The sequence below is a fragment of the Anoplopoma fimbria genome, chromosome 17 (assembly GCF_027596085.1).
Source record: "Anoplopoma fimbria isolate UVic2021 breed Golden Eagle Sablefish chromosome 17, Afim_UVic_2022, whole genome shotgun sequence".
Lineage (NCBI taxonomy): Eukaryota > Metazoa > Chordata > Actinopteri > Perciformes > Anoplopomatidae > Anoplopoma > Anoplopoma fimbria.
The window spans coordinates 16,172,068-16,197,963 of NC_072465.1; the positions used below are offsets into that span (position 1 = coordinate 16,172,068).

General features: G+C 37.8%; 2 protein-coding genes across 2 annotated transcripts in view; both read left to right on the forward strand.

Moving 5' to 3' along the window:
• The first annotated feature begins 218 nt into the window (after positions 1–218).
• Positions 219–9,153, forward strand: LOC129105509 (aminoacylase-1-like). Its single transcript, XM_054616575.1, has 15 exons — positions 219–285; positions 660–806; positions 1,981–2,045; positions 2,179–2,283; positions 2,377–2,471; positions 2,667–2,743; positions 3,787–3,876; positions 4,759–4,815; positions 4,927–5,000; positions 5,112–5,161; positions 6,709–6,853; positions 6,991–7,059; positions 7,140–7,219; positions 7,756–7,816; positions 7,915–9,153. Exons 2-15 carry the CDS (start codon positions 680–682, stop codon positions 8,077–8,079), a joined length of 1,260 nt encoding a protein of 419 aa, XP_054472550.1. The 5' UTR covers positions 219–285; positions 660–679; the 3' UTR covers positions 8,080–9,153.
• Positions 9,154–13,161: 4,008 nt separating this feature from the next.
• LOC129105681 (voltage-dependent calcium channel subunit alpha-2/delta-2-like) overlaps positions 13,162–25,896 on the forward strand; it is a 29,021-nt gene continuing 16,286 nt past the window's right edge. Inside the window, exons 1-2 of the mRNA XM_054616838.1 lie at positions 13,162–13,277; positions 22,518–22,599. Of these exons, the coding sequence (XP_054472813.1) occupies positions 13,162–13,277; positions 22,518–22,599 (198 nt within the window). The remainder of the gene's footprint in view (positions 13,278–22,517; positions 22,600–25,896) is intronic.

Here is a 25,896-nt window from a genome sequence, read left to right on the forward strand (position 1 = left end):
CTCAAAACATTGTACTTAAATACTATATGTCTTTGTAATATATTAATATATATTTATTTGCTAATACCTCAAAACATTGTACTTAAATACTATATGTCTTTGTAATATATTAATATATATTTTATGTTAAGGCCTGAACACAGTTGTAAACATGTATTTATTTCAGTCCTTGTGTTTGATTCCGGCGACAGGTCTTTTATTTTGAAGGGGAATAAAGGGTCTCGTCGGCAGCGGTCAGCTGACACAAGTGCTTAGCGTTACCTGACGGCGAATTGACAGCACAGGGTGAGTACTGTGAAAACTTTAGCTTAAAAGATTTAATAAAACTACGTTATTTGCCTACTGTAATCTCTGTTTATTAGCAGAAGTGTTTTGGCCAGTTAACTAACAAAGCGTTTAAACTGAGGCTAGCTAAAGAGATACTAATAACTTAACCAGCTACAAGGCTAGCTAGCTGATTTAGCAAAGATGTGTTCCTCCTCCTCCTCCTCCTCCTCCTCCAGGCTTTAACAGGTACCGACAGCTGACGGTGGAGTCACAGGCTCCTGGCCCAGTTATTGAGACAGCAGCTACAACTGGAGCTAGCGTCAGATGGTTATTATACTTATTGTAATATGTTGTTGTGTTATTTTGACATTGTGACATGTGTGTGTCCTCAGAGGAGTACATACATCACACCATGCTGCCTGACAAGGATGGTCCAGGTGCTGGAGGTGGACATAGCCCTCCTGGGGGAGAGGACCTCTCTGTGAGTCTGTTCAGAGAGTACCTGCGTCTCAAAACTGTCCACCCAGACCCTGATTATGGTGAGAGATGTTCATCACAAGACACTGATATTTCCTGTCATTTATTAACCCTGTTTGTTGGGATCAGAGTCAAAACAGCTTTTGGATTTACTTTCCAGTTTACACTATTTTTATGATGTTTTACTTCAAATATTATCAATTTAAGATCATATCACTTTACACACCCATAGTTATCGCTGTAGATCTGTTTATAAGAAACCCGGTCACTTGTAATATCTTCTATGATTTATCAAAGTCCAATTCTTATCTGCATCAGTTAAATATTAAGGGAGACACATTAAGCTCATTTCCAGGTTCATACTTATATTTTGGGTTTCTACTATACATAATTGATACGGTTTCTACTAGAACATAATTACATGCTTTAATGTTTTTTCTTACTGCCTTTAAATATACCTGTATTCACCCTCAGTCTGAAACCCATTTTAGCATGTTTCAATGGAATTTTGTTGCTAGGCAACAGCTTGGGTCCATGTCTCCTTCCTGTCAGCTGATTATTCACAAACACTGCAACTGGACTTATACTGGGACACATTTAGAATGTTTGTTTAAAATTGTCCATACATTATATAGTTGTTACTACACAACCATACAGAAATCTGACCTCGTTTAAGGGAACAGTTTCTGAATATGGGTTGTGTTTTTTCTCCATGGATGTAGCTTTACATGCTTTATATAATAAAAAAAAAGAAAGCTCAGATCCTGAGCAAAGCTCTCACTTAACAAACAAAACAAACAAACTGCAGCCCTGACCAAAAGAATGGCATTGTACATAGTGGCAGCTGTGATTGTTTTGTCTGCAGGAGGTCTGGCCTCACTCTCCATGAATGACCTCTAAGCCATTTGTGTTAGTTCAGTTTAAAATTGTGGTCATGCTGGAGGTACAATATCTTCCAGCTGACCTGGGAAAATGTGGGATCCCCGAGTAGTGAGGGTTAGGAAAAGTGGCTGGCTAGAGGACCTTTTTGGCTGCTTTTCTCAGCCGGTTGTCTCCACAAACTAATCTGAAAATGGTAAGGTAATAAGAGAAAGCTTTTGCTTTTCTGTACCAAAGTCCACCAACACTGCCGCAGCTGGCAGCAGCCGGAATTATGACTCTCTACTGTTCTGAGAGTTTTTACATAATTATTAATATTTAAACAGGTTGTTCTGCTATCTGTTTATTCATTTATAGATGCTGCTCTTCGTTTCCTGGACAGAATAGCAGAGGAGCTTGAGCTACCTATTAGAAAGATTGAGGTGTGTGTCGGTGTATAATATGATAATATAATTCACGTTGCACACATTTGTGTACATGGTGTAAATACATTACAAAAATAGGTAATACTACTTCTGAAAGGAAACGGTTATCTGTTGTTCCCTCTCCCTGTAGGTTTGGCCAGGCAGAGTTGTGACGATCATGACATGGGAAGGGACCAACCCGACCTTGAAATCCATTTTACTGAATTCCCACACAGATGTTGTACCTGTTTACCAGGTATGGCGCCTCTCTCTGTTTATGGCGTTACAATTCTCAGATTATCTGTAATAGACATGAAAAAAATGGATTTGATATGAATCTCTTCTCCAGGAACATTGGAAATACGATGCTTTCAGTGCTTTCAAAGATGCAGAGGGCAACATTTTTGCCCGGGGATCACAGGACATGAAATGTGTAACTATACAGTGGGTATAAACTGACTTGATAACTTGTTTAATTGAACAGGATGTGTGCTCTAGTGTTGTTTTGAACTTCATTTGATTATGTTCACTGAGAAACACCTGTTTTAACACCCACTCCCTCAACCTGCATACTGCCAGTCCAGACTCCATTTCCTATTTGTGTCATGACTCTGCAGTGTTTTCTTTTGTTCACTGCAGGTACATCCAGGCAGTCAGAAGACTGAAGGCAGAGGGACAGAAACTGATGCGCACTGTGCACTTAATGTTTGTTCCTGGTAAGATATTTGATTGCTGCCCTCCTCTATTTGTAGTTTGTTGTCAAGGCATTCACACACCCTTGGTCCAACCAATTTCCCTGCAGTTAGCTGCGAAGAAGGACCTGATTATATGGCTCTGATGCTGGCAATTAATAAATATATATCAGAGCAATTGTAAACTAAACAGTGAATGAGAGTAAAACTAATATTTGTTGCCTGGCAGTGTGTCGATGTATATCACGGATATCAAACATGCTGGAGAAATAACTTCCTCCATTCTCATTAATGTGATATCTCAGGAACACCTTGAGCGTATTTCTTTAAATTTGTCACAAACGCCCGCCTGGACTCAAAGACGAAGTGATTAGAAATGTGTGGTCAAAGATCGCTGTGACCTCACAGAAGACATCTTTGGCCATAACAAAATAATTAATATGCAAATTAAACTATTTACTCAAATGTCTAGCAGAAAATAGAATGATGAAGTGATAACATTTTGGACAGACAAACATGTAAACTGCAACATGTTTGGTTAGCAGAGGCACACAACCCAGAGATGCTAATACTGGTATGTAGAAGTGGCAAGGCTGGAATAACCTGTTTAATGTGGAGCAAGTAACATCTGAGGCAGCAAGTGTGGCCATGAATCTTCATCAGCTGATAATCAAACAGCAGCAGGGTGTTGAGATGAAAATATGACCTTTTTACATTTTATTAGAATCCGTAAAGACAGTAAATTACCTTTTCCATTTAAATTCATCCACTACAGCCACAATAAATATGTGTTTAATAGCCTGTATTGATTATGGTATGTGGAGTTTGTGACTTCATCAGACTTCTAATCAGCCAGGAGGTTTGAAAACACCAGTTTGGGTGCTTACTGCCTTTAACCAGGATATAATCTGTTCTCTAAAACAACAGCAACAACAACAACAACAACAACAACAACAACTACTACTTGTTTTAGTACTTGTTTAGCAGAAGTCAAACTATATCCTTGCCAACTATGAGGATTATTTCAAATAGAAATATGGTAACCAAAATGTAATCTTTTTTTTCAGATGAAGAAGTTGGAGGTCACAAGGGAATGGAAACATTCGTGAAGCATCCGGAGTTCCAAAAATTAAACATTGGCTTTGCGCTTGATGAAGGTAAATAAATAACTGTTTGCAACGTCTTCTTTCAGAGTTAATGAATAAGAATATGAACACTGAAGGTTACTCAGTTGCTTAATAAGTTGAAACCGGGTTCAATTATTGAGTTTATACCATGACCACGTAAAACTCGGTTTTCTATTTATTTGGCAGTTGTCTATTTTTAAATTTAAATATCTGGACACCTGAAACATTTCTGCCAATAATATATATCATGTTACATTACCAGTAAGTCTTCGGTGAAGATAAGCTAACTGAACACTAATAAACTTTAGAAAATGAATGCTATTAAAATTCCTCCTCTCTTTTTTCCCTTTGTTAAGACTGTTTGGTTTATTGGCCTCAAAGGTGAAATTCAGAGATGAAACCTCACTTCCTGTTGTGGCATCCTTGACATTAATCTTATTCCCAAATCAAGACATCCTGTCAGACATAAATTATAAATACCGACCAAACTAGGGCAGGATTATATTACAGTGGACCCTTTTGGAGCCCCATAATGATCTTTCTTTTAAAAAGCGATGCATATGTTTCCTTGTGAGAGGTCACTTGTGATGTTTGTCCTAATTAATTACAGTATGACCTGATAAAGACTTTACTGTGAGGTAATTGGATGATTAAAATTTTGGTTAAATGTCTTTGAGACATTTTACAATGTCAAGCAAATATTTTACCCACTGTACCAAATTACTTGTTATTGATTTTGAAGCAAATGTGTGCTTAGATTCAGCCCCTGCGTGTGGAGGTTCATTAACCCTCCTGTGGTGTAGTTGCTAATTTGTACATCATCAACTTCTGTCCTTTCCCCCACAGTTCTTCCTTTAAATAGTTGTTTTTATGCACTACACTAATGTTAACAGTTTTTTATTTATTCTGTAGGTCTGGCAAACCCTGGCGAGGCTTTCACTGTGTTTTATGGAGAGAGGAACCCCTGGTGTGAGTATGAAATAAATACCTTAAAAGAATCCACTCTCTTATGAGGTTACAGGATTTTAGAAGGATGATAAAGTCAATCTTGAATCGAGCAGAATGACTTCTTCTTTCCAGGGATTACAGTCCACTGCCCAGGCAGTCCAGGTCATGGGTCCAGGTTTGTGGAGAACACAGCTGCTGAGAAGCTGGTAAGTTTCAACGTCATGCAACCAGTTGATACATCTGTTAAATCATAAAAACTTGTTGTACAAGGACTGAGAAAGACCATGTCAGTGACCATACTGCCTTTTTTTTCTCAGCGCCAAGTCATAAACTCCTTCCTGGACTTCAGAGAGAAGGAGAAACATAGGTGAGATTGATCTGTTTACATTTTGTACATAATGTTTATGGAAAGACATTTTCAAATTTATAACACTGGATCTGCTTTGTGCAGTGATTCCCTAAATTTAAGCTTTATGGCTTGATCCCTACAGGAAGTCCTGGTATTAAAGTCCTTGCTATGCTACTTTTCATAGAGTAGATAAACATAATATGCTGTAAGCATCACTTAATGTTAAGTCAAGTTCATTTCATTCATATAGCCGAGTATCACAAATTTACAATTGATACAGCATATGACACCCTCTGACCTTGGACCCTCGCAGCTGATGAGGGAAAAACAAAAAGCCTTTTAACGGGGGTTATATGGAAGAAACCTCAGGAAAACAACTGAGATCCTTCTAACATGACAGGCAAACGTGCAATAGATATCTTGTTACAGTATCAGCAACACAATTACAACATAGACAATCCAAATAACAAAACTGATACTTAAAATGTTAACACATTATAACAACGTGATCTCAAGCACATCATTACCACAGACAGGAGAGCACACAGAGGGAGAGAGAGAGAGAGAGACACAGCAGTGCCAACAAGGGTTATGTGACTTCAAGTTAATCTCTTTATTCTCATCTGTAGAACTACTAGGCTGAAAGAATACACTGACACTGAGACTGACCCTCCAGCCAAATAATGAAAGAATAGTTACTAATGGAAAATTAAGGCAAATAGATGAGTGTTGAATTTAAGGCCTCCACAGAATCAAAATGCCCTGAAAAGACTAATGAAAACTATATTACTAATAGAAATGAAGCCCTGTAAAATAATTCATTAATGTGCTTAATGTGTTAGAGTAATAGACTAACTAGTTCAAAACCTTTCATAAAATCATGAAGGTATTTGTGGAAATTCACAAACTTTTAACCGTCACCTGTATAATAACATCACTGAGTTCTACTTCATTTTTTATTGTCATTATTCTGTTAATGAGTTTTTTGCACAGGTGGCAGATCATTGTTACAGTCCATAAATCAGGTCTTCTTACATTCTTCAGCTTTAAACATGAATGTGGCATTTTTAGTGTACATATGCTTCATTAAAAGATCTCAGTAGGAAAACTGCCTTGGAAATTATGAACTCAACACAACTAATTTCTAGTACCAGTTTAGAACATTTCATCTGTGTTCCCTATAATTAGTACCAAATTACATAATTCTCTCCAGGAGATTTTCAAGGGAATTATTACAAAAGCATGGGCATATAAAGGATTGTAAGTCATTTCATGAATCTGGCCCCTGGTCAAAATGCTAATCAGCCATTATGTGTTGTGTTTGTGTCCCAGAGACCTAAATGAATATGAGCGGAAACAACGAGGTGCTAATTAGTTCTCTGGAACAAAGAATTTTGATGTAAACAGATTTGATGTGGATTTCTTTGATTAAAATTCAAGTCCGTTTTCAGTGTTGGCCTTTCAGAAATGCAATTCTACTCTAGATTTCATTGCAGTACTGTCATTACCGCTGTGTGTGTGTGTGTGTGTGTGTGTGTGTGTGTGTGTGTGTGTGTGTATTTCAGGCTCAATACCAGTGAGTGTTTCACGCTTGGTGATGTCACCACAATCAATATGACCATGGTCAAAGGAGGCGTGGCCTACAATGTCATCCCAGCTGAAATGGACGTCAGTTTTGACCTAAGAATACCACCCAAAGTAAATCTACAGGTGTGTACACGTTTATGTCTGTATGAGCTTGTCTGTGTTACTCATGTAAACATGCAAACATGTGATCTACAGGAGGATGTGTCGGTATGAAATGACCTCCAGCTCAACTAACCTCTGAATTAATATTATCCTCCCAGGAGTTTGAAAGACAGATCAAACAGTGGTGTAAAGAAGCAGGAGACGATGTCACTTACGAATTTGCTCAGGTCAGTGCACTAGAGTTGTAAAAGTGCTGTTGCCTTGCTCCTGTTGTCAAATAAATTAAATTAGCTGCCATCCATTGCAGAAAAGTATGAACCAAACAGTGACTTCTACAGCGGAGAATGATCCTTGGTGGAGCGCCTTCAGTGCAGCCTGCAAGGCAATGTGAGTACACCGTACACAATAACGCACAATCTGTGTGTGATTCCACCATTTTCTTTTGCATGTTACAGTGCAGAGGCAAATACAAGGCTGATGTTGTGTAAAGCATTTAATATAATTATGTACTGACACTATTCACTTGATACAAGCTAACCAAAAATGTTAACCTCAATTCAGATTTTTGTATCCTCATGTTTAATGCATTTGCTCGATGATGTTTAATACCTCAACTGAAAATATTCACACCGTTCTCACAAACCACTTCTCTTGTTTAGAAATAACTGTATTGTCAGTCCCTGTCTACACTTGCTTGTCTCAGCATCTGAAGAAAAGTTGATTTTCTTTCTACATTTACTATGTATTCTCTTGGAAATGCTTATAGGCTTTTGGTCATGCCTGTCTAAAACGGGCACTTTAAGGATACGTTTTCAAAATGTTTATTCAGATAATAATAGCTGACAAAACCATAAAGGTGCTCTAGGACTGTACTGAATCTGTCCATGTATCATTAAAAAAAACTGTCAATATCTCCACTGTAGGAACTTAACTCTGGAAAAGGAGATATTTCCAGCTGCCACCGATAGCCGTTTTATCAGAGCAGTGAGTATAAATCCATTCAATCTGACTCTTTATTCTTTATTTAGATATTCCACTCCTTCAGTTCTGTGCCTGGTAATAGTTTTGTTTATTTAATCTAGGTGGGTATCCCTGCTATCGGCTTTTCCCCAATGAACCGGACACCAATCCTGCTGCACGATCACAACGAGTATCTGAATGAGCGAGTCTTCCTGAAAGGCATCAGCGTGTTCGAGAGGCTAATCTCAGCTCTTGCTAGTGTTCCTGCCTTTCCTGAGGAGGCTTAGACGAGTCTTCTTTTTAATCCTCTCTAAAAACGTATTTCACTGATGATCTGAATATTTAACTTGAAATCTTTGCAGAGATTACCAAAGAATAATATCATGTATATCATTAAGCCAAACTGAGCACTTAGCCTTTGGTATTATTGATTTTTTTTTTGTGATGATTCTCAGGATATAGGCTCGATCAGCTTTGCATTACTCACTACTGCAGCAGTTTTTTAACAACATACTTACTGTATGTAAACATTGTTGATTGAGTATGCCTGTGTGTGTGTGTGCAGTCTTAAAGATGTATCACCTGTTGTGTACACAATGCCATTAGTATGGGGGAAAGAACTTACTAAAATGTGAAGATGTTTTTGATTAACTCTTTGATCAAACATCATTTAGTTGCCACTTTTTAAATTTAGCTTAATTTTAAAACTATAATTGCACATGTATAATTTTATTAAACAAACTGGAATTGAAGGAATATATTCGTTCATTACTTTCCTGGTCATATTTTCTGAGGCACACTGACAAGCAATTTAAAAGAACAATGAACGAGCAGCAGGATTAGAGCTGTGTTATGGAGGAAGATTTCTGACTGCCTACGGCAAAGGCATTCAACCTCCAAAAAGACATCTGCTTCAAGGATGGGCAATATAATTTACCATAACTACATCAATAAAAAATGTCCAAACATCAGTCAATATCTTAATATATACAGTATATCTTCTCAGACATCCATCATGAATTCTAACAACTTTTGTGACCCCCTAACCTTTCTTCTAATATATTATTTTAATTTCGCTATCGCACCAATTTAGATTCAAAGTCCTGCAAAACTAATGACATTCCCATCAGCCTCAGCTGTACCCTACTCTTAGTACTATTTAGCAAATGTAAGCATGCTTACACCCTAAACTATGATTTTGAACTTGGAAACATACATGAAAAAACATCAGCATGCTAGCATTGAGATTTTAACATTTATCAGAACAAGACGGTCTAAAATTGTTTTCTACAGACAATCACCTTAACAAAACATTATTTGCATTTATTCGAGAGAACTGACCCAATTGTTGTAAACAAGGATTTTGTATAATGGAGATACAACAAGGGAAATGAGAAAATAAAAATGTAATTTCATACGTAATGCTGTTAACATGAGGCAAAGGTCGGTCTCATCTACAGTTCAGCTCCCTTTGGAGTAGTTGTCCAATTAACAGCGTATGGTTCTCCAAGGGGGACTGGCAGGAAGACTGTGCAGTCAGTAATTAGTCTTCTCTCTCCCCAGGACATGACAGCAGTATTAGCACATGGGGCCGTCAGGGAGACGACTAAAAGCTGAACCCACATCCTTTCTCCCAGAGGAGGCAGGATGAGGTGCAGTCATCCTGTCGGGTGAGCCGTCGAGCATTTGAATGCCTGGCTGCAGAAAAACAGGTGCTGTTAACCAGTTTATTGAAGAAAAGTTCAAAATCTCACAGTTTCAGAAAAGATTTTTATGAATTTGGTACAGCATAACCATTTCTTCTGTCAAAATTTCAGCCAGGTCCTTCTAGTTTGATCCTTTGACAGTTGCGCTGTCTTTCTCCCGCTCCTACGGTCAGGGGTCTGGTTTAGATTCATAACAGCAAATCTGAGGCGAGGTGAGGTGAGATGGGGATTCAAGTCTCGGTCAAGGACGCCTGAACAGGGGGCTTACCACATGGAGAGATTTAACCTGACTCCTGCAGTTTCTCCACATACATCCTGCTGGGATTTTTTTCAGCATCAATATATAATATACAAACAGCTCTTAAAGACATATTGCAATTAGGGAAATGACTTGCGCCGGTAATGGCTGTGACCTTGGATATAGGGATGAAATGAAAAGATAAAAAGCACCAGACTGAGGGGGAAACGTGTACATTCTTTACACTACTGGGAAATAAATAAAATAGAAATAGAAAAAGAGTCAGAAATTATCTTTAAATCCACAAAATCAATCTCCATTTCACTGTCCTTACAGCATCACAGTGTTGAGTCTCAGCTCGCTGGTTTTCTTGCTTCTGGGGAGAGCTGTTTATATTCACAGACGCTGCAGTGTATGATGGAACATGCATGCTGTAAGTCTTTCAGCTGCATGGCATTTCTCTTACTGTGCTCTCCTGCTATGCAACTGCCTTCTGATGGAAATTACAGCCAAATCATTTTGTGATAGCCACAACATTTAGGTGGGAATTAATTGTAGTCGGTCAAATTTTGATATTCTACAATCTCTTTACTGTGGTCAATGCATTTTGTTGTCCTGTTACACTATTTTTCAATATTGTTATAGTTTAGGTTTTTATTTTTGCATATAACCTGAAAGTCTACATTAAAAATAAGAGGTTTTAATGAAGATAAGAGGCTAGTTGAATTCTCATATGTTTAAATATCCGAGGGGATCCTGTCTGATTTATTTTGTTACACAAGCTGTGATTTGTAGGCTACAGATCTTCTTAGTAGAAAAAAATTATTATAAAATAATATAATTATAATTTCATATAATAAATAGATAACAGAACACAGCTGTGACAAATAACATTCACAATGCCTTTGTTCTATTTAGGTTTACAGCAAACCTACTCAACACCAGCACAGTCACTGTCACAGCTAAATGGAATTCAGCCGTTATTGATGTTATTAGTTAAACCTGTGTTTAATAAGTCCAAGTATCTGCTATGAGTAAGGTCTACTGATTGAATGTATATTAGGAAAAGTGAGGAGGTAAGAAATAAAAAGAAACAGTTAAAGAAAAATGGGAGACACATGCGCATTTAAAACATATTCAGTGAAAAATACAGTTTTTTATCAATTTGATATTTTTATATCATGCTTTTTCTAAAATCTGTTTTAATATTTTGTTATTTAGGCCATATGTTTATTTTACACTTTGAGGCAAAATTATGATTTTGGGCTTTCATTATAATAAAAATGACTTGACATTGGACTTTACTTTGTATATGCATAAATTCTTAAATCTCCTTAAATCATTTAACACACTATAATGTATTTATGTTATAATGCAAAAAGGTGTGCACATCCCATCTTATATTTAGGCAAGATGCAGGATAACCAATGTACAAACTCCTAGAACCATACTGGACTGAAAAGCAATGTACTGTATATGCACTTATGCATTCACTTAAATAGACACATTTTTCCCCATCTGGGGCTCCATAATTTAGTGTTTTGCGTGCTCCCCTCTAAGGACTGCACTATCAATAACCTGTTTGGGAGCTCCGGGAGACAAATTTGCTGCTGGGCCCCGACGTCCGTTCTACCGCATTGTGTATGTACCCGTCTCCTCCATGTTCCCATTTAGTACAAAGCCCATAGCAGACTACGCATAGCAGCACAGCAGACATTTTGACATGTCATTGTAGGAGAAGCACATATGTAACATCAACAGTGACTGCATTCAGCTTATGTATCCCAGTTCCATGGCCCTGGTTTTATTCATACTGGCTCTCTGGCTTACTGGGATACTTAAATGGAGAAGAGGCTTCATTAATGTTATAAGTTACTCCGGTGTTTGATTATTATTTGTTGATATATTCAGCATATGATTTGTCTGGTAGGTTTTTACAACATTCTGTCAGTTTCAGGGCTTAAAAGGCTTAATGAACCTCAGGTTTTTGGGCGCCAGTTGCTCACTTTGTCTGTTTGTTAATCCAGCCTTGTGACTAATTCAACCGTTATCTCATTTTGTTCCAATCAAGCACGTCATTGTACTTTCAGTTGCTTCCATGGAGGTCTGAATCATTTAGTTGTTTGTCTTCTCTGGCATTCTGAAGGACTGCAGCTGGTTCAATTGAACCTGAACATATCGTTCACAGTGGAGATGAAGAAATGGTATCTGACTCTTGATCAAAGATTCCTGCAGCAACAGGTCCACACAGACACTTCTCTGCTCTGATATCGAACAAAATAGCAACACACATACAAAATATTAAAAACATCAAACATGTTATATTTTCTAAAAGCAGAACTATTCTGCTGTCAAATTGACTTAAATTGCTTTACTAACTGTATTTTAATTAAATGTTACTGTAGTCTCAGTATTTTTTTACAGCTGAAATATACATGGATTAGATTTGGTAGGCAGATAGATGACTCAAAATAAATGACAGCTAAAAAAATGTGATCAATAAATCTCTGTGAAGTGACTGTACTGTTAAATGTCTTGTTGTAAAGTCAAACAGGCTTTAGCCTAGAAAGGCCCTTTCAACCCATAAGTGCTCATAGACGTCTGAAACATGTCAAGGGGCCCCGATTAGAAAAGCTTATTTTCCCCTAAAGGGCCACAAACCAAGCATGTTTGAAATCACTGGTTTCATCTTTAACAATGCATTGTATTCTAAAAAACATATTTATATTCATAAACGTCATTACTCAAAAGTAACTATACTAATTGAATAACAAAAAAATCAGGTGGATTGTGCTGAACACGTGACTTCTGAGGCCCCTGGGGGTCGTTGGCCGGTGCAGTTCAACACTTTCTTCATCTTGTTGCATTCAGAGACCCTTTATTATTCAGCTGTTGCATCCTCCTGGTCTACAGAACCCCAAACAGCAGAGCAGCGGCCAGTCTTGTTTTAAAAAAAAAAAAAAAAAAAAACTAAATTTATGCCGATGATAAAGCCCACGTGGGTTTGCAGAGATAAATAAAGCCTAAACTAGATTCTTCTGCTCCGCTGTTGCCTGGTGAGCGTGAACGCGCCTGGCTCAACGCGCTGCTGCTGCTGCTGCTGATGAGAGAGAGAGAGGGAGAGAGACTCGTGGACGCGCCGGCCTGTGTGTTAGCGTTGGTGGTGTTGGTGGTGTATATGTGGGAGCAGGAGGAGAGACTCTGCAGTGTCTTGGCAGCTGCATTAGAGCATCTCCCACCGTCCACGATGCCTCCGCGGCCAATGCCCGCCTCCTCCGCGTCCGCTTGAAAACACACACCGATGTGAGCTCGTCGGGACACTGAGCCGGACCTTCACACCAGCACGCTGTATGCCCCGGAGACGGTCCGGAGCGGCTCATTCACGCAACAGAAAAACCCCCCGTGAAGAGAATTGTTAATGGAAAATGGCGATAGGCAAAAGGTCTTGCAGCATCGTCTGCTTGGTATCTATCCAGATTATCTTGATTTTCAGCGCATCGTGGCCTGGAGCAGCGGGTCTCACGTTCCCACAGCAATACACGTAAGTGACGGATACCCCGATTGAAAAAAAGAACATACCGGGGGTCTGGATGGGAGACAACTTTGGGCTTGTCCACTCAGCCACGGTGTCAAGAGACACTTCAGTCACCCTGTTGTGTTTTCTGGTGTTATATAATTTGACAGTGTTGGCGATAACATCAATGTAAACGTTGAGTATCTAAAGATCAGTGCCATACAAGGTGTAATCCACAGTATGGGCATTCATAAGCTATATTCAGATCATTTACAGGGATATATATTCATAAATGAACAATCAGATTTCAGTGTTCCAGTTGAACAGAACCTCGTTAATGTTTTTTTTTTTTTTTTTTTTTTTTTTTTTTTAATCAAGTTGGTGTTTATATCAGATATAAAGTGTAGTGTTTTAACCAAAAATAGCTTTTCCATTTACATTTTATGAGTTATAGCCTTCATGTTTATATCCTCTGACCACTGAAAGCCATAGATCTATTGGCATATTGACTCAAATCAGATCAAACGTCTCTGTTATTAATGCAGAATGAATCTCATTAAGCTGTTTTTTTTCTTTTTCTTTGTTAAAAAAAAAAAAGCAATGGCAAGAATAAAGAGATGTTTTCCTATTGACACTCTTTACTTTAAAGTAATGTCAGTGAAGTTATAGATGATGCTGATCATGGCTTTTATTAGTTAAAGCAATCAGAGGCTCAAGGTATTTTACAGGCAACATTAAATTTGTGAAACTGAAAAGGGCTTCTTGTGCGCCAGTATCGATTTTTCCATGCAGTCTTTCAAGTTGTGTTATTTTGTAAAAACACTCCTCTCTCTGGCAACCTCCTTAGAAAATAAACAGTGCAGTTATATCTCCTACATTGGTAGTACCACATTGGTTCAGTTCTAGTGCCAATAGGCTTACCATGCTTCATAGAAAAAGAAAGGAGTGGTTTTACTGTTGATTCCTCCTAAATCATCTCTGTATTTCAATCAATCCCGAGCTTAACTCTTAATTGTTAACCTTTAACCCGTTGCTGTTAAGTACGGCTGACACTTGAGACTACAGTTATCTGGGCCCACCTCCAGGCTCTGCAATCAGGCTGCTCTGGAGGGAGGAACAGGCCAGATGGTCCACTCATCTTCGGGGGGCACATGTTGAGGGATTTCTAGCCAATCACAACTGGAGATTCGTGCTGTATTTACCAATTAGGAATGGGGTCTGTAAATCAGGGAGGTGTGGGTGTGTGTATGTGAGTGTTTTATGATGAATTGGGTTATTTCAAGTAGGGTATAGCCGTTGCTTTCTCGACCTCCTCCTCCTCTCTGCTGATTTTTCTGCTGAGTGCTCTGAAACGGTTACATAGCCCTCTGCCCTGGGTCTCTTCATGTAAACTAAATGAAGCAGAATCACTACGCTGAAGAATAGCATCTCTTTCCAATTAAGAATTAATACTGCAGCAGTGAGAATTTATTCTCCCCCACCCTCCCTCACTTCGCCCTTTTCACTCCCACCCCTTCTGTCTTGACTCCATCTATTAGATAGATACCAGATAGATAGATAGATAGATAGATAGATAGATAGATAGATAGATAGATAGATAGATAGATAGATACATAGATGTATAGATAGATAGATAGATAGATGGATGGATGGATAGACAGACAGATAGATATCTAGATAGATAGCAACCCCCTCTCCTACAAAATATGTTTATATGACTACTTAATTGCTTTCCAAGTACGTTATGGAGGAAATGCAATTGCCGCCTGGATTAGATTTACTGGCAATGTTTTTTCCTATCCAGGAAATGTGGCATTAATTTACTTCACAGCGCAGGACTTGGACACTGGAGGTTGGAGTTTGCATCCTGCTTTGAACATTATTTTATTTTTTTGTTAATGCTATCCAAACACTTGATTAAATGTATGGAAGGATCACAGCTCTAGGGCTGCACCTAATGATTATTTTTCATCAGTGATTAATCCTTTAATCATTTTCAATCAGAAGTTTGATTAGATTTATTCAAACAAACCGACATGGAAAGTGCAAAGTGTGTGGAGTTTAATCAGGGGAGGAAAAATAAAGACTGGTGATGCTCATCCAGTATCATCGAGTCAAATCTGAGAAATGACGAAGGCCTGTCATGCTCTCAAGATCACTGTCAGTGTGAGCGGAGAGCCTTGCGTCTTTTGTGTGTGTGTGTTCGATAAGTATTTAGTATTTTAGATTTGCACCGCAGTGACTTATGAGAAACAGACATGGAAAGAAACCATCAGTTCATGTTCTAGATAATGTTACATCAAGATAATATTCATTTGAATTCAGTCTGTTTAATTTGCTTGCCTTTGTCTTCCAAATGGACGAATGGAAGGAAATGTTTCAGAACCACTGGATTGATCATTAGTAAAATAAAGTTAACAGCTTAGAAAAGCCCGATGGGAACTCTTCAAATGTCTTGTAGTTTGGAATCAACAGACCAAAACCCAAATGTAATCAACTTACGATGAGAGGAGCAGCAGATCCTCACAATTTGCCATTTTTGCTTCATAACTGGCCTAAACGGATTAATTTTCCTGTTGATCGAATAATCTATTAAACTACTAATTGCTTCAGCATGACTTTTTTTGGTTGAATATTTACAAAGGTCATGAAGTTCAAAGAAGTGTTGACTTTTTAACATTAAACAGTAAACATGGTCTTCCCCTTGCCTTAGCTAGCTAGCTTTGAGTGGCCTTAATATGACCATAACAATGTTAATCACACTACAGTTTAACAGAAGTTTGATAACAAGACTAAAAGGCAACAAATATGCCAGCGTCTATGAGCCTCTACAGCTTTCTATTGAATAAATGCTTACATGCTGATGTTAAGTACATAAGATGTTTATCGTGTTGACTATGTTAGTGTCTTAGCATGCAAACATTTACTACCTACCACTTAACGTAAAGTACAGCTGAGGCTGATGGAAATGTCATTATACTTGCAGGTATTTGGTCATAAAGCAAAGTGTTGGTTTACAGTAGCGATCACAAATCTTCCTGAGAGGGACACTAATGTCTGAGCAGTTGTTGAGAATTTTAATTTAAAACCACAAATGTGAAGCATGTGATAGCGCCAGATGAAAAGTCAGAGGATCACCAAAGTCATACTTGATAGATATTTGAGAGATACATACTAGATATATATATACAGACAGATAGATAGATAGATAGATAGATAGATAGATAGATAGATAGATAGATAGATAGATAGATAGATAGATAGATAGATTACATACATAACTACATACATACATAAATGCATACATACTAGACAGGTAATAGATAGATACCAGATAGATACTGGATAGATTCTAGATAGATATAGATACTAGATGGATAGATAGATACTAGAAAGATACTAGATACTGGATACTAGATAGATAGAAAGCTAGATAGTAGATACATACTAGATAGATGGATAGATGTACAGATGGACAGATATATATATCTATATATATATAGATAGATAGATAGATAGATAGAGCACATAAAATGTCTCCTCTCTCTGCTTCTTATACTCCACCTATCGCTCTGCTGCTCCACCCTCTCAACCTATCGCTCTCTCTGCTGTAAGTGAATATGGGTCACATCACATAGTGCTTCACTCTATATCATCCCAGGGGTGTGTGAGTAAAGCAGTTAACAGAGACGAGGCACAAGAGCGCTGCGCTATTCAGCCGTTTCATAGCAGCACTGCCGTACAGAGTTTTGTGACGTCCCACAGGGCTCGAGAGCAGAGGAAATGGAGCACACACTAAAAAACTTGGGATCGTGCTTCATCTGCACTGACTCACACCACACGGTTAAAGCTGCTCTGCTGTTCCATGGGCAACAGTCATGTAGCAAACCTGATTTATTCACTCAAAGGATTTTTTACAAGGGCAATTTTAATTATTTTGTGATGCAACAAGCCTGTTGACTCTGGCTTTTTAAAAAGGTTCTAGTGCACTATTTATGTGTTAAGTAAATTAAATGTACTTTTGCTGCAATCATGACGCTGTAGCTGGATGACGTTGGTTAATGATGTATGCGAGCGTTTCTGCTCGCATATACTTTTCAAATTTTAAATCAGCACTAATCAGGCAATAAAGTTGTGGTCAGGATTCTGTTACAGTTCACTTTTTGTCAAATCCAGCGAATATATCTCCTCACTACGGATGCACCGATCCAACATTTTCAGTCCTGATACTAGACTTTTGGTATCGGCCGTTAACAGTGTTTATTTAATAAACTGTATGCCTCACTGTGTGGAAGAGACTGGTATCATTATTTTACGTCGAGCTATTCCAGGATCCAGCTATTTGAGTCAGTATCGGACCGATCTCCGATATAGTTTCGGGCAACATGCATCCGCTAAGAATCATAAATGTTTGACTTAATTTTTTGTGCCATTCAGTGAATTTTTCATATACTTTTCTGTTTAACCCTCAGGTGTTGCACCATTGTGAGAACCACTATGGCATCCACAAAACATTCATCTGAAAACATAATGGGATTAGAGAACGACAGAATGAGAATAAAGTCAGACTGATTTAAGTCTTCAGAATAATCCAAAAATAGCAAATGCATGTCCGTCTTTTTTATAATTTTATGTTGGCTATTTTATTAGAATTGTTTGAGAATCCCAAGATAAAGTTGCAAATGTATCTCTGTTGCAATAACAACTGCTCAGTTATAATTTCATACACATTTTCATTTGATCAGCCAGGGTGGTCTTGGTGTCAAGGCTGCAGTAATCACTTTGAAACATGAACCCAGTTGACTATTGGAATGTATTTTAAAAAGGTTTTTATATTAATTACTTTTCATAACTACGCAGTTGTCAATAGGTAGAGAGATTTTTTTTTAAAAAAAGGTCAGCCTCCTGCTGCTCTTTTTTTTTAGAGCATTCCTCACTCTTTTGCTGCTGCCTCGACTTCCTCAAGCTGAACATAATTTCACTTTTAGATAGAGCTGTGCTTGTCACAGACACTTCATCAGGCTCTCTATCATATCTTCAACTGGCTTTTTTGAGTGATAGTCTGGATGATGCTGGAGTTAATTGAATAAAAAAAAAAAGCTTCACCACTCCTTTAACTTGGCTACTTTTCTATCACAAAGTCAAGCACTAGTACTTTTAAGGGTGGTCTATTCATCATCAGGTCTTAACATCTTTTACTCTTGTTCAGCTCATAATAAAATCAAAAAGCAGGGGAAAATAAATATATTCAAATGGGTCTTCATTATGAAGAGTGTCGACAGTTGAGTCGAGATTTGTGTCTCATCCCACTCTAGAAACAAGCCCAACAAGACTTTGATCTGTGATGTTGTCTCGTTACTCTGCTGGGAGATGAGTCATTGATAATGAAACGACGCTCAGGGAACTTAAGAGGATCCAAGGCGATTTTGTGGGTAGTAAGATTAAGTTCCTGATTTGAACTAATTTAGATAGAAAGCGCAGATGAATGTTTTGTAAAGTCTTCTTTAATCCATTTGCCAGGATCAGGATCGCATGTCCAGCCAGTGAATGAAGGTTGAACCAGTGAAGTGAGGCAGGTGAACAGAGGGAGATGTGAATCTTTATTGAGACTGCGTTTATTCCCTGATCCTCAGGGTCTATTGAGGGGTGGCAAAGTCTGGGCGTACAGGGAGTCTAGTTTAGTTAAGATTAGTCTTTTGAAGCATATTTGCATTATGTTCCAGGTGGCTAATAGCATGCCCTTCAACATGGCACTGAAAGACAGCAGTTCTTCTTATCCTGCAGGAGATTATGCTGTTTATCACTGAGAATACTTTTTGGAAGAAGACACACAGAACACTTAATGTGTTGTGTTGCTGAGATTGTGCACTGGGTGTTTTTTTTTTTATTTCCACGCTGTACTGAAAACAAATTCCATCGACTCTGGTCTCGTGGCCATTAAAGCAAAGTACAGTTTAAGGTTCATTGGAGTGAAAGGTTCTTAGTAAAATGATAATTTAAGTGAAGGTGGTCTGATATTGTTCATCTTACCACTGTTTAGTGTTAAATTAAGTAATGAACTGGCCTTTTTATCAAACAAATATTCCACACAAATGTTTAAATCAGTTAAAGAAGTAGTTAAAAAATGTTTTGTTCGATTAGTCAGGTCCAAACACTGAAACACAACTTTTTGTGATTGGTTGTGAGTGGTTAACGTTATACGATAACTTGATTGCGTCTTGCATTAGAGAGAGGGTTAGGGTTAGGGTCTCTGCCATCACTAAAGATGGCAGAGAACAGCTGCTACATTTCCACCTTACAGCCACACCATTTACTTAAAATTGGCACTATTCATAAGAAGCACTACTTTTGAAACAGTTGTTTAATGAAGGTTTCTAAAGTCTGAGAAAAAAACACTGAAAAGTGACAGGAAACAAAAATGGAATTTTCATTTCACTAAATATCTTTATTTGTAAATAATTTAGTGCAGATTAATTCTGATCAGTATTCTGAAAGTGTGTTAATCAGTAGCAGCATGTCTCTCAACATTTTTCTGAAGATTATTAAAATCTCTATAAATTGGACCCTTTAGAATCATCTGCAGTCTCATCAAAACAAGAGAAAATCTTCCTCTGCAAATATTTATTTTCCTGACATTGCAAGATTGCATTTAGTGTTTGTTTCACGCAACCTTTTCACTTGATGTTTCTCTCTGTTAATATATGGTCTGAAAATACTAGAATTGTTCATGGAGGAAACAGATTGTGCTTCTGAAGGAGATACTAAGTCCATACACATTAAACAAGGCCAGTTTAGTTTTCTTAAACTTAACTAGCCTTGTTTTCTCTATCTACAAGCAAAATACACATTCCATTCGAAAGGTCATCAAGCTGCTTCTTTTTCCTCCTTTCTTTTTTATAGTAGAAGCCGTGTATTGGTTTGCGTAGGCTCGGAGATAATAATCTGCTGGAACCACATGCGCTTATACAGGGCTGGTGGCTGGTGGTTGGTGTTTCTGGTGTGCAGCGATGGTGGGTGTGATTTCTGTGTTGGAGTTGACATTTAACAAAGGTATTGGTAGGAGTGCTGATACTGAAGAGTGCTGATGCTACTGTTAAATAGCCAGGCACCCAAACCTTTATCATTCAGTACAGCCTTCTCTTTTTAACAGTGCTTCACAAAAAAATATGTGATGGTGCTGGCAGTCCTCCATCATCGGGTGCAGTGGTTGTTGTCGATATCACTGGTGTTTCGGCTGCTGACTTTGATGTATTTGCAACACAACTGCACTGTTTCACAAGCCCAGTGTGGAGACTCTCTGTAACAAATACAGCTCATGTTACCAAACCCTGTAATATTGTTGAGACGTTAACAAAACAAAATATTAAAATGTGGGGAAGGATTTGTAAAACTGACAGACCTCCATTGTTAGTATGGTATTATTATCTAGTATGCACTCCACATGAGCTGGTTGAGTGAAGAATAGTTTTGCTTTCCATTGTTGTTCAAATGAAAACTACCGAATAATTTGTTTTATTGTCATATTAAATATTACGTGAAGGTCGCCTTGATAGCAATAAAAAAAATGACGACCTTAAATACTGAGAACAAAATTAAATTAAATTCAATTCAGTTTATTTTGTATAGCCCAAAATCACAAATGACAAATTTGCCTCAGAGGGCTTTACAATCTGTGCACATGCGACATCCTCTGTCCTTCCCTCACATCGGCACAGGAAAAACTCCCCTAAAAAAACCTTTCACAGGGAGAAAAAAGGTAGAAACCTATGGGAGAACGACAGAGGAGGGATCCTTCTCCCAGGATGGACAGAATGCAATAGATGTCATGTGTACAGAATGAACAGCATAACAGTAACAACACATTCAAAGTATATGACTATAATTATTCATATAATCACACAAAATTCACACACACTCGTTCACATTTAAGGCCATTGCTCATTTGAAGCTCAATACAGCAGAATTTATTTTAAGGTGGCAAGGTTGAAAAGTTATAAGGTGCTGAAGGAATGAGTCCTAATGAGTTCCTTCATCTTAAAGCGTATTGGTTTTTTGAAGTGTTTTTTAGTTAGATGCCTGAAATGAGATCTAAAGCTTAAGATATTTTCACTTTTCAATCGACGCTGTTCGCTAATTGTTTTACATATTAATTTAAAAGGTGACGATATGATAAAACAGTTAAGCACTCAAACACTTTGTATTTTAACAATACAATAGAACCTACATTTTACTGCAGATCATTGTGTAAAAAACAGCTTCACAACTCAAGATCATCACAGCTCAAAGCCATTTTCATAGATAGTAACTGCTCTTCGTGGAATATTTTTTATATATTGTCTTTGATATTAAGCATTTTTAACTCTTATTTGTTGACAGAGTCTGCTAAATTACTCGGCTGTACAGCCACACATATACTGTACTTCTCCTTCCTTGAATTGCCTCTGTTCTTGTTACTCTCAACCCAGAGAGGGAACACAGTGGATGTTTTGTGTATCCTGCTTCATTAGTTGCTCTATTTTCAGGGCTGCGAGAAATTCCAGTCGCATCAAGTGATCTTGGCTGTCGCAGCAGGTTTAAATAGCTGTTTACATACTGAGTATATAATAATGATGTAGCAAATTCTATATTTTTCTCCTGCCTTGGAAATATCTTTTCACAGAATTATGAAGATGAGTCAACAAAGCTGATTAGGAGGCATTACTTACATTTCAAGGCTTACTCTCAACCAAGCACATTTGTCTAAGCTTTTTTTTTCATTCCTGTTGTCATTCAATGAATTTGTGAATTCATCGCTGAATTGGTGTAAACGGTGTTTTTTGCTTGAATAGTTATTGCATCTATGAGGTGCAAAAGTCTGAAGTTTTTTTTCCAACGTGTGAAATTCCCAGACGTGATCAGATTTCCTGTTCACTCCTCTTCATGGGAAATTCACTGGTGCTTTATTAATGGTTTTGGTTGCAGTATGAAAGGAGATCTTTCATTTATTTTTAGTACATCTTGAAACAGATATTTATTTTAATAAAAAGACAAAAGACGTTTTTGAGATTTAAATGTGTGTTAGTTATTGTTCAATGAAGCAATTTTTCATTACTTGTGTTTTAATCCATGAACAGGTAACAGATTATTGTTCCAACTTCACTGCTTGCTTCTGTGAAACACACACACACACACACACACACACACACACACACACACACACACACACAGACACGTATCCTTTTCATTGTTTGTGTTGTGTGACAGTCGGCCTGTGATGTTTATCCACAGGATAATGCACTGGGCCAGGCGTATCGAACAGGAGATTGACAGAGTCTTTCAGCACATCACTGGCGCTCAGCAGTTGAAAGGGGTGAGTGTGTAGCTCTCTTTTTCTAGTACACAGTTCTTACTCTTACTTACTTAATAAGAGGTCAGCATGCAACATATCTGCAAATCCAGTTGGTTTAATAGCTAAAGCTTAATAGGTGAATAAAACAAGAAAACAATTACAGTCTACATTTCAGAAATCACTGTTTCTTTTTTTCATGTTTTTTTTTAACTCTTCTTTTTTCTGAGTTATGAGCAGCATTTCTAATAGCTCTGTTTTTTAAAATGCTGAAGCCATGATTTGCTGGCACTTTGTGTACTGTTTGCAATCATTATCAATCTTTACATGTTGCACAACTCCTACAAAGCGAAAGAGATGCCTGAACATCCGCCTACAGTGATCAGATTGAGAGTATCTAGTATTATGTTCCATGAAGGCATGAGCTTATAACACCTACAGTCATGAATACTAATTCAGGTCATTCATAAGCTGATCATGTAATGTACGTGTTATTTGTTACGAGTGGAACAATTCATGAAGTGTTTTATGACTTTGTATTCATGCAGCGTTATCTTTCTTAAAGCTCTCAATCAGATCCATTTTGCAAATCTGAGCACATGATCTTAGTGAACCCTTTAAGGGGATAAGAGAAAGGGAGCTGATTAGTTGGCTATGTTACACTCTTAATGGGTCTTTGCATTGTTGTGGAGAAAATAATTTAGAGCTGAAACAATAAGTTGATTATTAGATAAGTCGATAGAAAATGAATCTGCCTCTATTTTCATGGACCAGAGATCATCTGCAGGGGGCAAGAGAGTCCTGCTCTGTGAGGATGTGTGGGGGCGTTTCCTCAGCAGAGACCCGCGGCACGTGTCCTCTCTGTTTGTGTCACAGCAGAGCAGATGGTCAGCCTGCAGCCTGCAGTAATGCCGTGATGTGAGACACACACAGCTCGTTCATTCAGTCCTTATTAATCCGTTGATGCTCCTGAAACACTCTGGATCTGTTAAAGAAATTGTTTTTCTCTGCCCGGAAAACTGAGTGCAATCTTCTCTCCTCGAGGAAACGCTTGTAGCTTAAATTAAACTTCATTTTCAATTTCTCAACCAATACAAAGCAATTTTACATTTGCAGCTACTTTTGATGGCCTCCATGATACAGCCCAGCTCTGCATCAGGTTTTTACTGCTCAGACTGCTTGACTACTGTTTAGCAGGACACTTTTTGATCATGATGCTTTCAATGGCATCCCTCCAATTTTTGCATTTTGTCTTATTATAAATAAACCTAACGTGATTATCTGAAGGTTTAGGAAAATCTGTGATACTAGTTTAAAAACTCTTCAAGACCCCCTTTACTATTTGTCAAAATAAGAAGACTAAGAGTCTTCAGCCATGCTGGCCAATCTGTGAGGCTGTCCTTAGGGACAGAGCTAAATCAAGCTCAATGTTAACCACAGCGTGCTAATATGCTCACAAAGACAAAGCTAACATGCTCTACGATTTGGTAGGAAATTGCAAGAAATTTTGATTTTGTAGAAGTTATGTGAAACCATGGCCATTTCGTGGTCCCATGTCAGTCTGGTTTGCTAAATGTTTTATCTACATCATATCCGTCGTCAGTTTTACATCTTGATTGTCAATATATTCTACACAGAACCTGTTTCCTCTCAGACAGCAGCCAGTTCACAGAAACACCCTGTTCATTACTGCATGTTCCCATTTGTGCGGCTTGAGCCAATAAAGCATCTTGTCAGTACACAACTTGAGGGACGTCTTGAAGTGCATTTGATGAAGTCCATTTATTGAGAGAGTGATGTTATACGGTATGCAGGTTTGCTAAATACATTCATCCAGGTCATTGTCTGTCTCCATGTTCTCTCTCATGTATTTGCTCTTGAGGTAGAGAGTGATGGCCTTCAACCCACCAGACAGTGAGCTTATAGAAAGATGCTGTTGGTGTCTTGTCCGCTGCATATCTGTTCATGATGAACCTCTTGATCATCTTGGTCATCATGGATATATGTGTAACAATATACAGCTGAAGAAAGTGTTTGTACAGTTAGATATTGCAGGCAAGACCAAGCATATAATAAAAGGTGTTATTTGTTTTTTGGAGAGCTCTTTGGAGAGCTCCCAACTAAAGCTATGAAAGTTCCTCTAACCTATTTATGAATAGATGTGTTCTGAGCTAACAGGCAGTATTTCATGCCAAAAAGTAGCAAACTTTCTCAAGAAAGTAGAAATTAGTTTGAAACAAAATAGTCCCTCAGACATTTGCTCTTGCTGCTAAGTGTTGTTCCCAGATGTCTCCTGATGACCCATAAAGTTCTCTCTTGTAAGAAATCATAAGGAATACTTTGTGAGCATGTTGAAAGGCCACATTTCAGAAGATAACTGTGATGTATGGTCTAATTTAACTTCAGGTCCTCTGTGGAAGAGCATTAAGAGCAGAATCTGGGTTAATCTGTAAACTTTAGTCAGAATGTAATGAAAAAGGCAAACAGTTTTTTTTTTTTAAAACTACGTTGAAATAGACTTTTGTAGTCTTGTTTAAATGGGCTATACGCTTCTCATTTATTCCAGGAATATTTATAAATTTTTAGGTTAGTTGAGAACATAAAATAAACGTTGATCTTCAACTTCACTGGAAGACATTATTGGCTGAGCAAACAAAGGTGACTATCTCACCATCAACTAGTGTGTTTTAAACCTCATAGTCATCCTGTAAATCTCCCACGAGCTTTATTGGACAAAGTCACACCTTTGCTTTGTCTTGTTATTTTGTTGTTACAAGCCACCGTTGGTGGCTTTGGTTGTATTTTTAAATAGCATGTAGCAGTTACGCAGGATGTTGTATTTATGGCGATGTGTTCTTTTTTATTCCAAATGCTCTATTGTTTGTTTTCAAGAGCAATTTTGTGAATTGTTCATTCGAAAACCATCCTGTTCTTGCATGTAAAAATTATTATTATTAGATTATTTTATGGCTAAGAGAATAAATGCAACATAGTGTCTGTCATTTTGGTAAGAAATTCCAGTAATGCGATTCTTCTGTGAAAACTTGGTTCAAAGACAACAGACGTTGTGTATGAATAGATCTCATGAAAGGATCTATATTTAGATTTGGAGTGAACACACAAACACAACAAGTGACTATTCCCCTGTGCCATAGTATTGAAATATAAAATAGATCTGCTTTGGCAAATTCAGTATTTGGATTATTCTTCTTTGTTATAGGATTGTTCTGATATCTTGAGCTTCAAACTTGTTTGAAAAGTTTTTGTTTCTCTCCAGATTTGTCATCCAGATCATCATTTTAAAATAACACCACACAGATA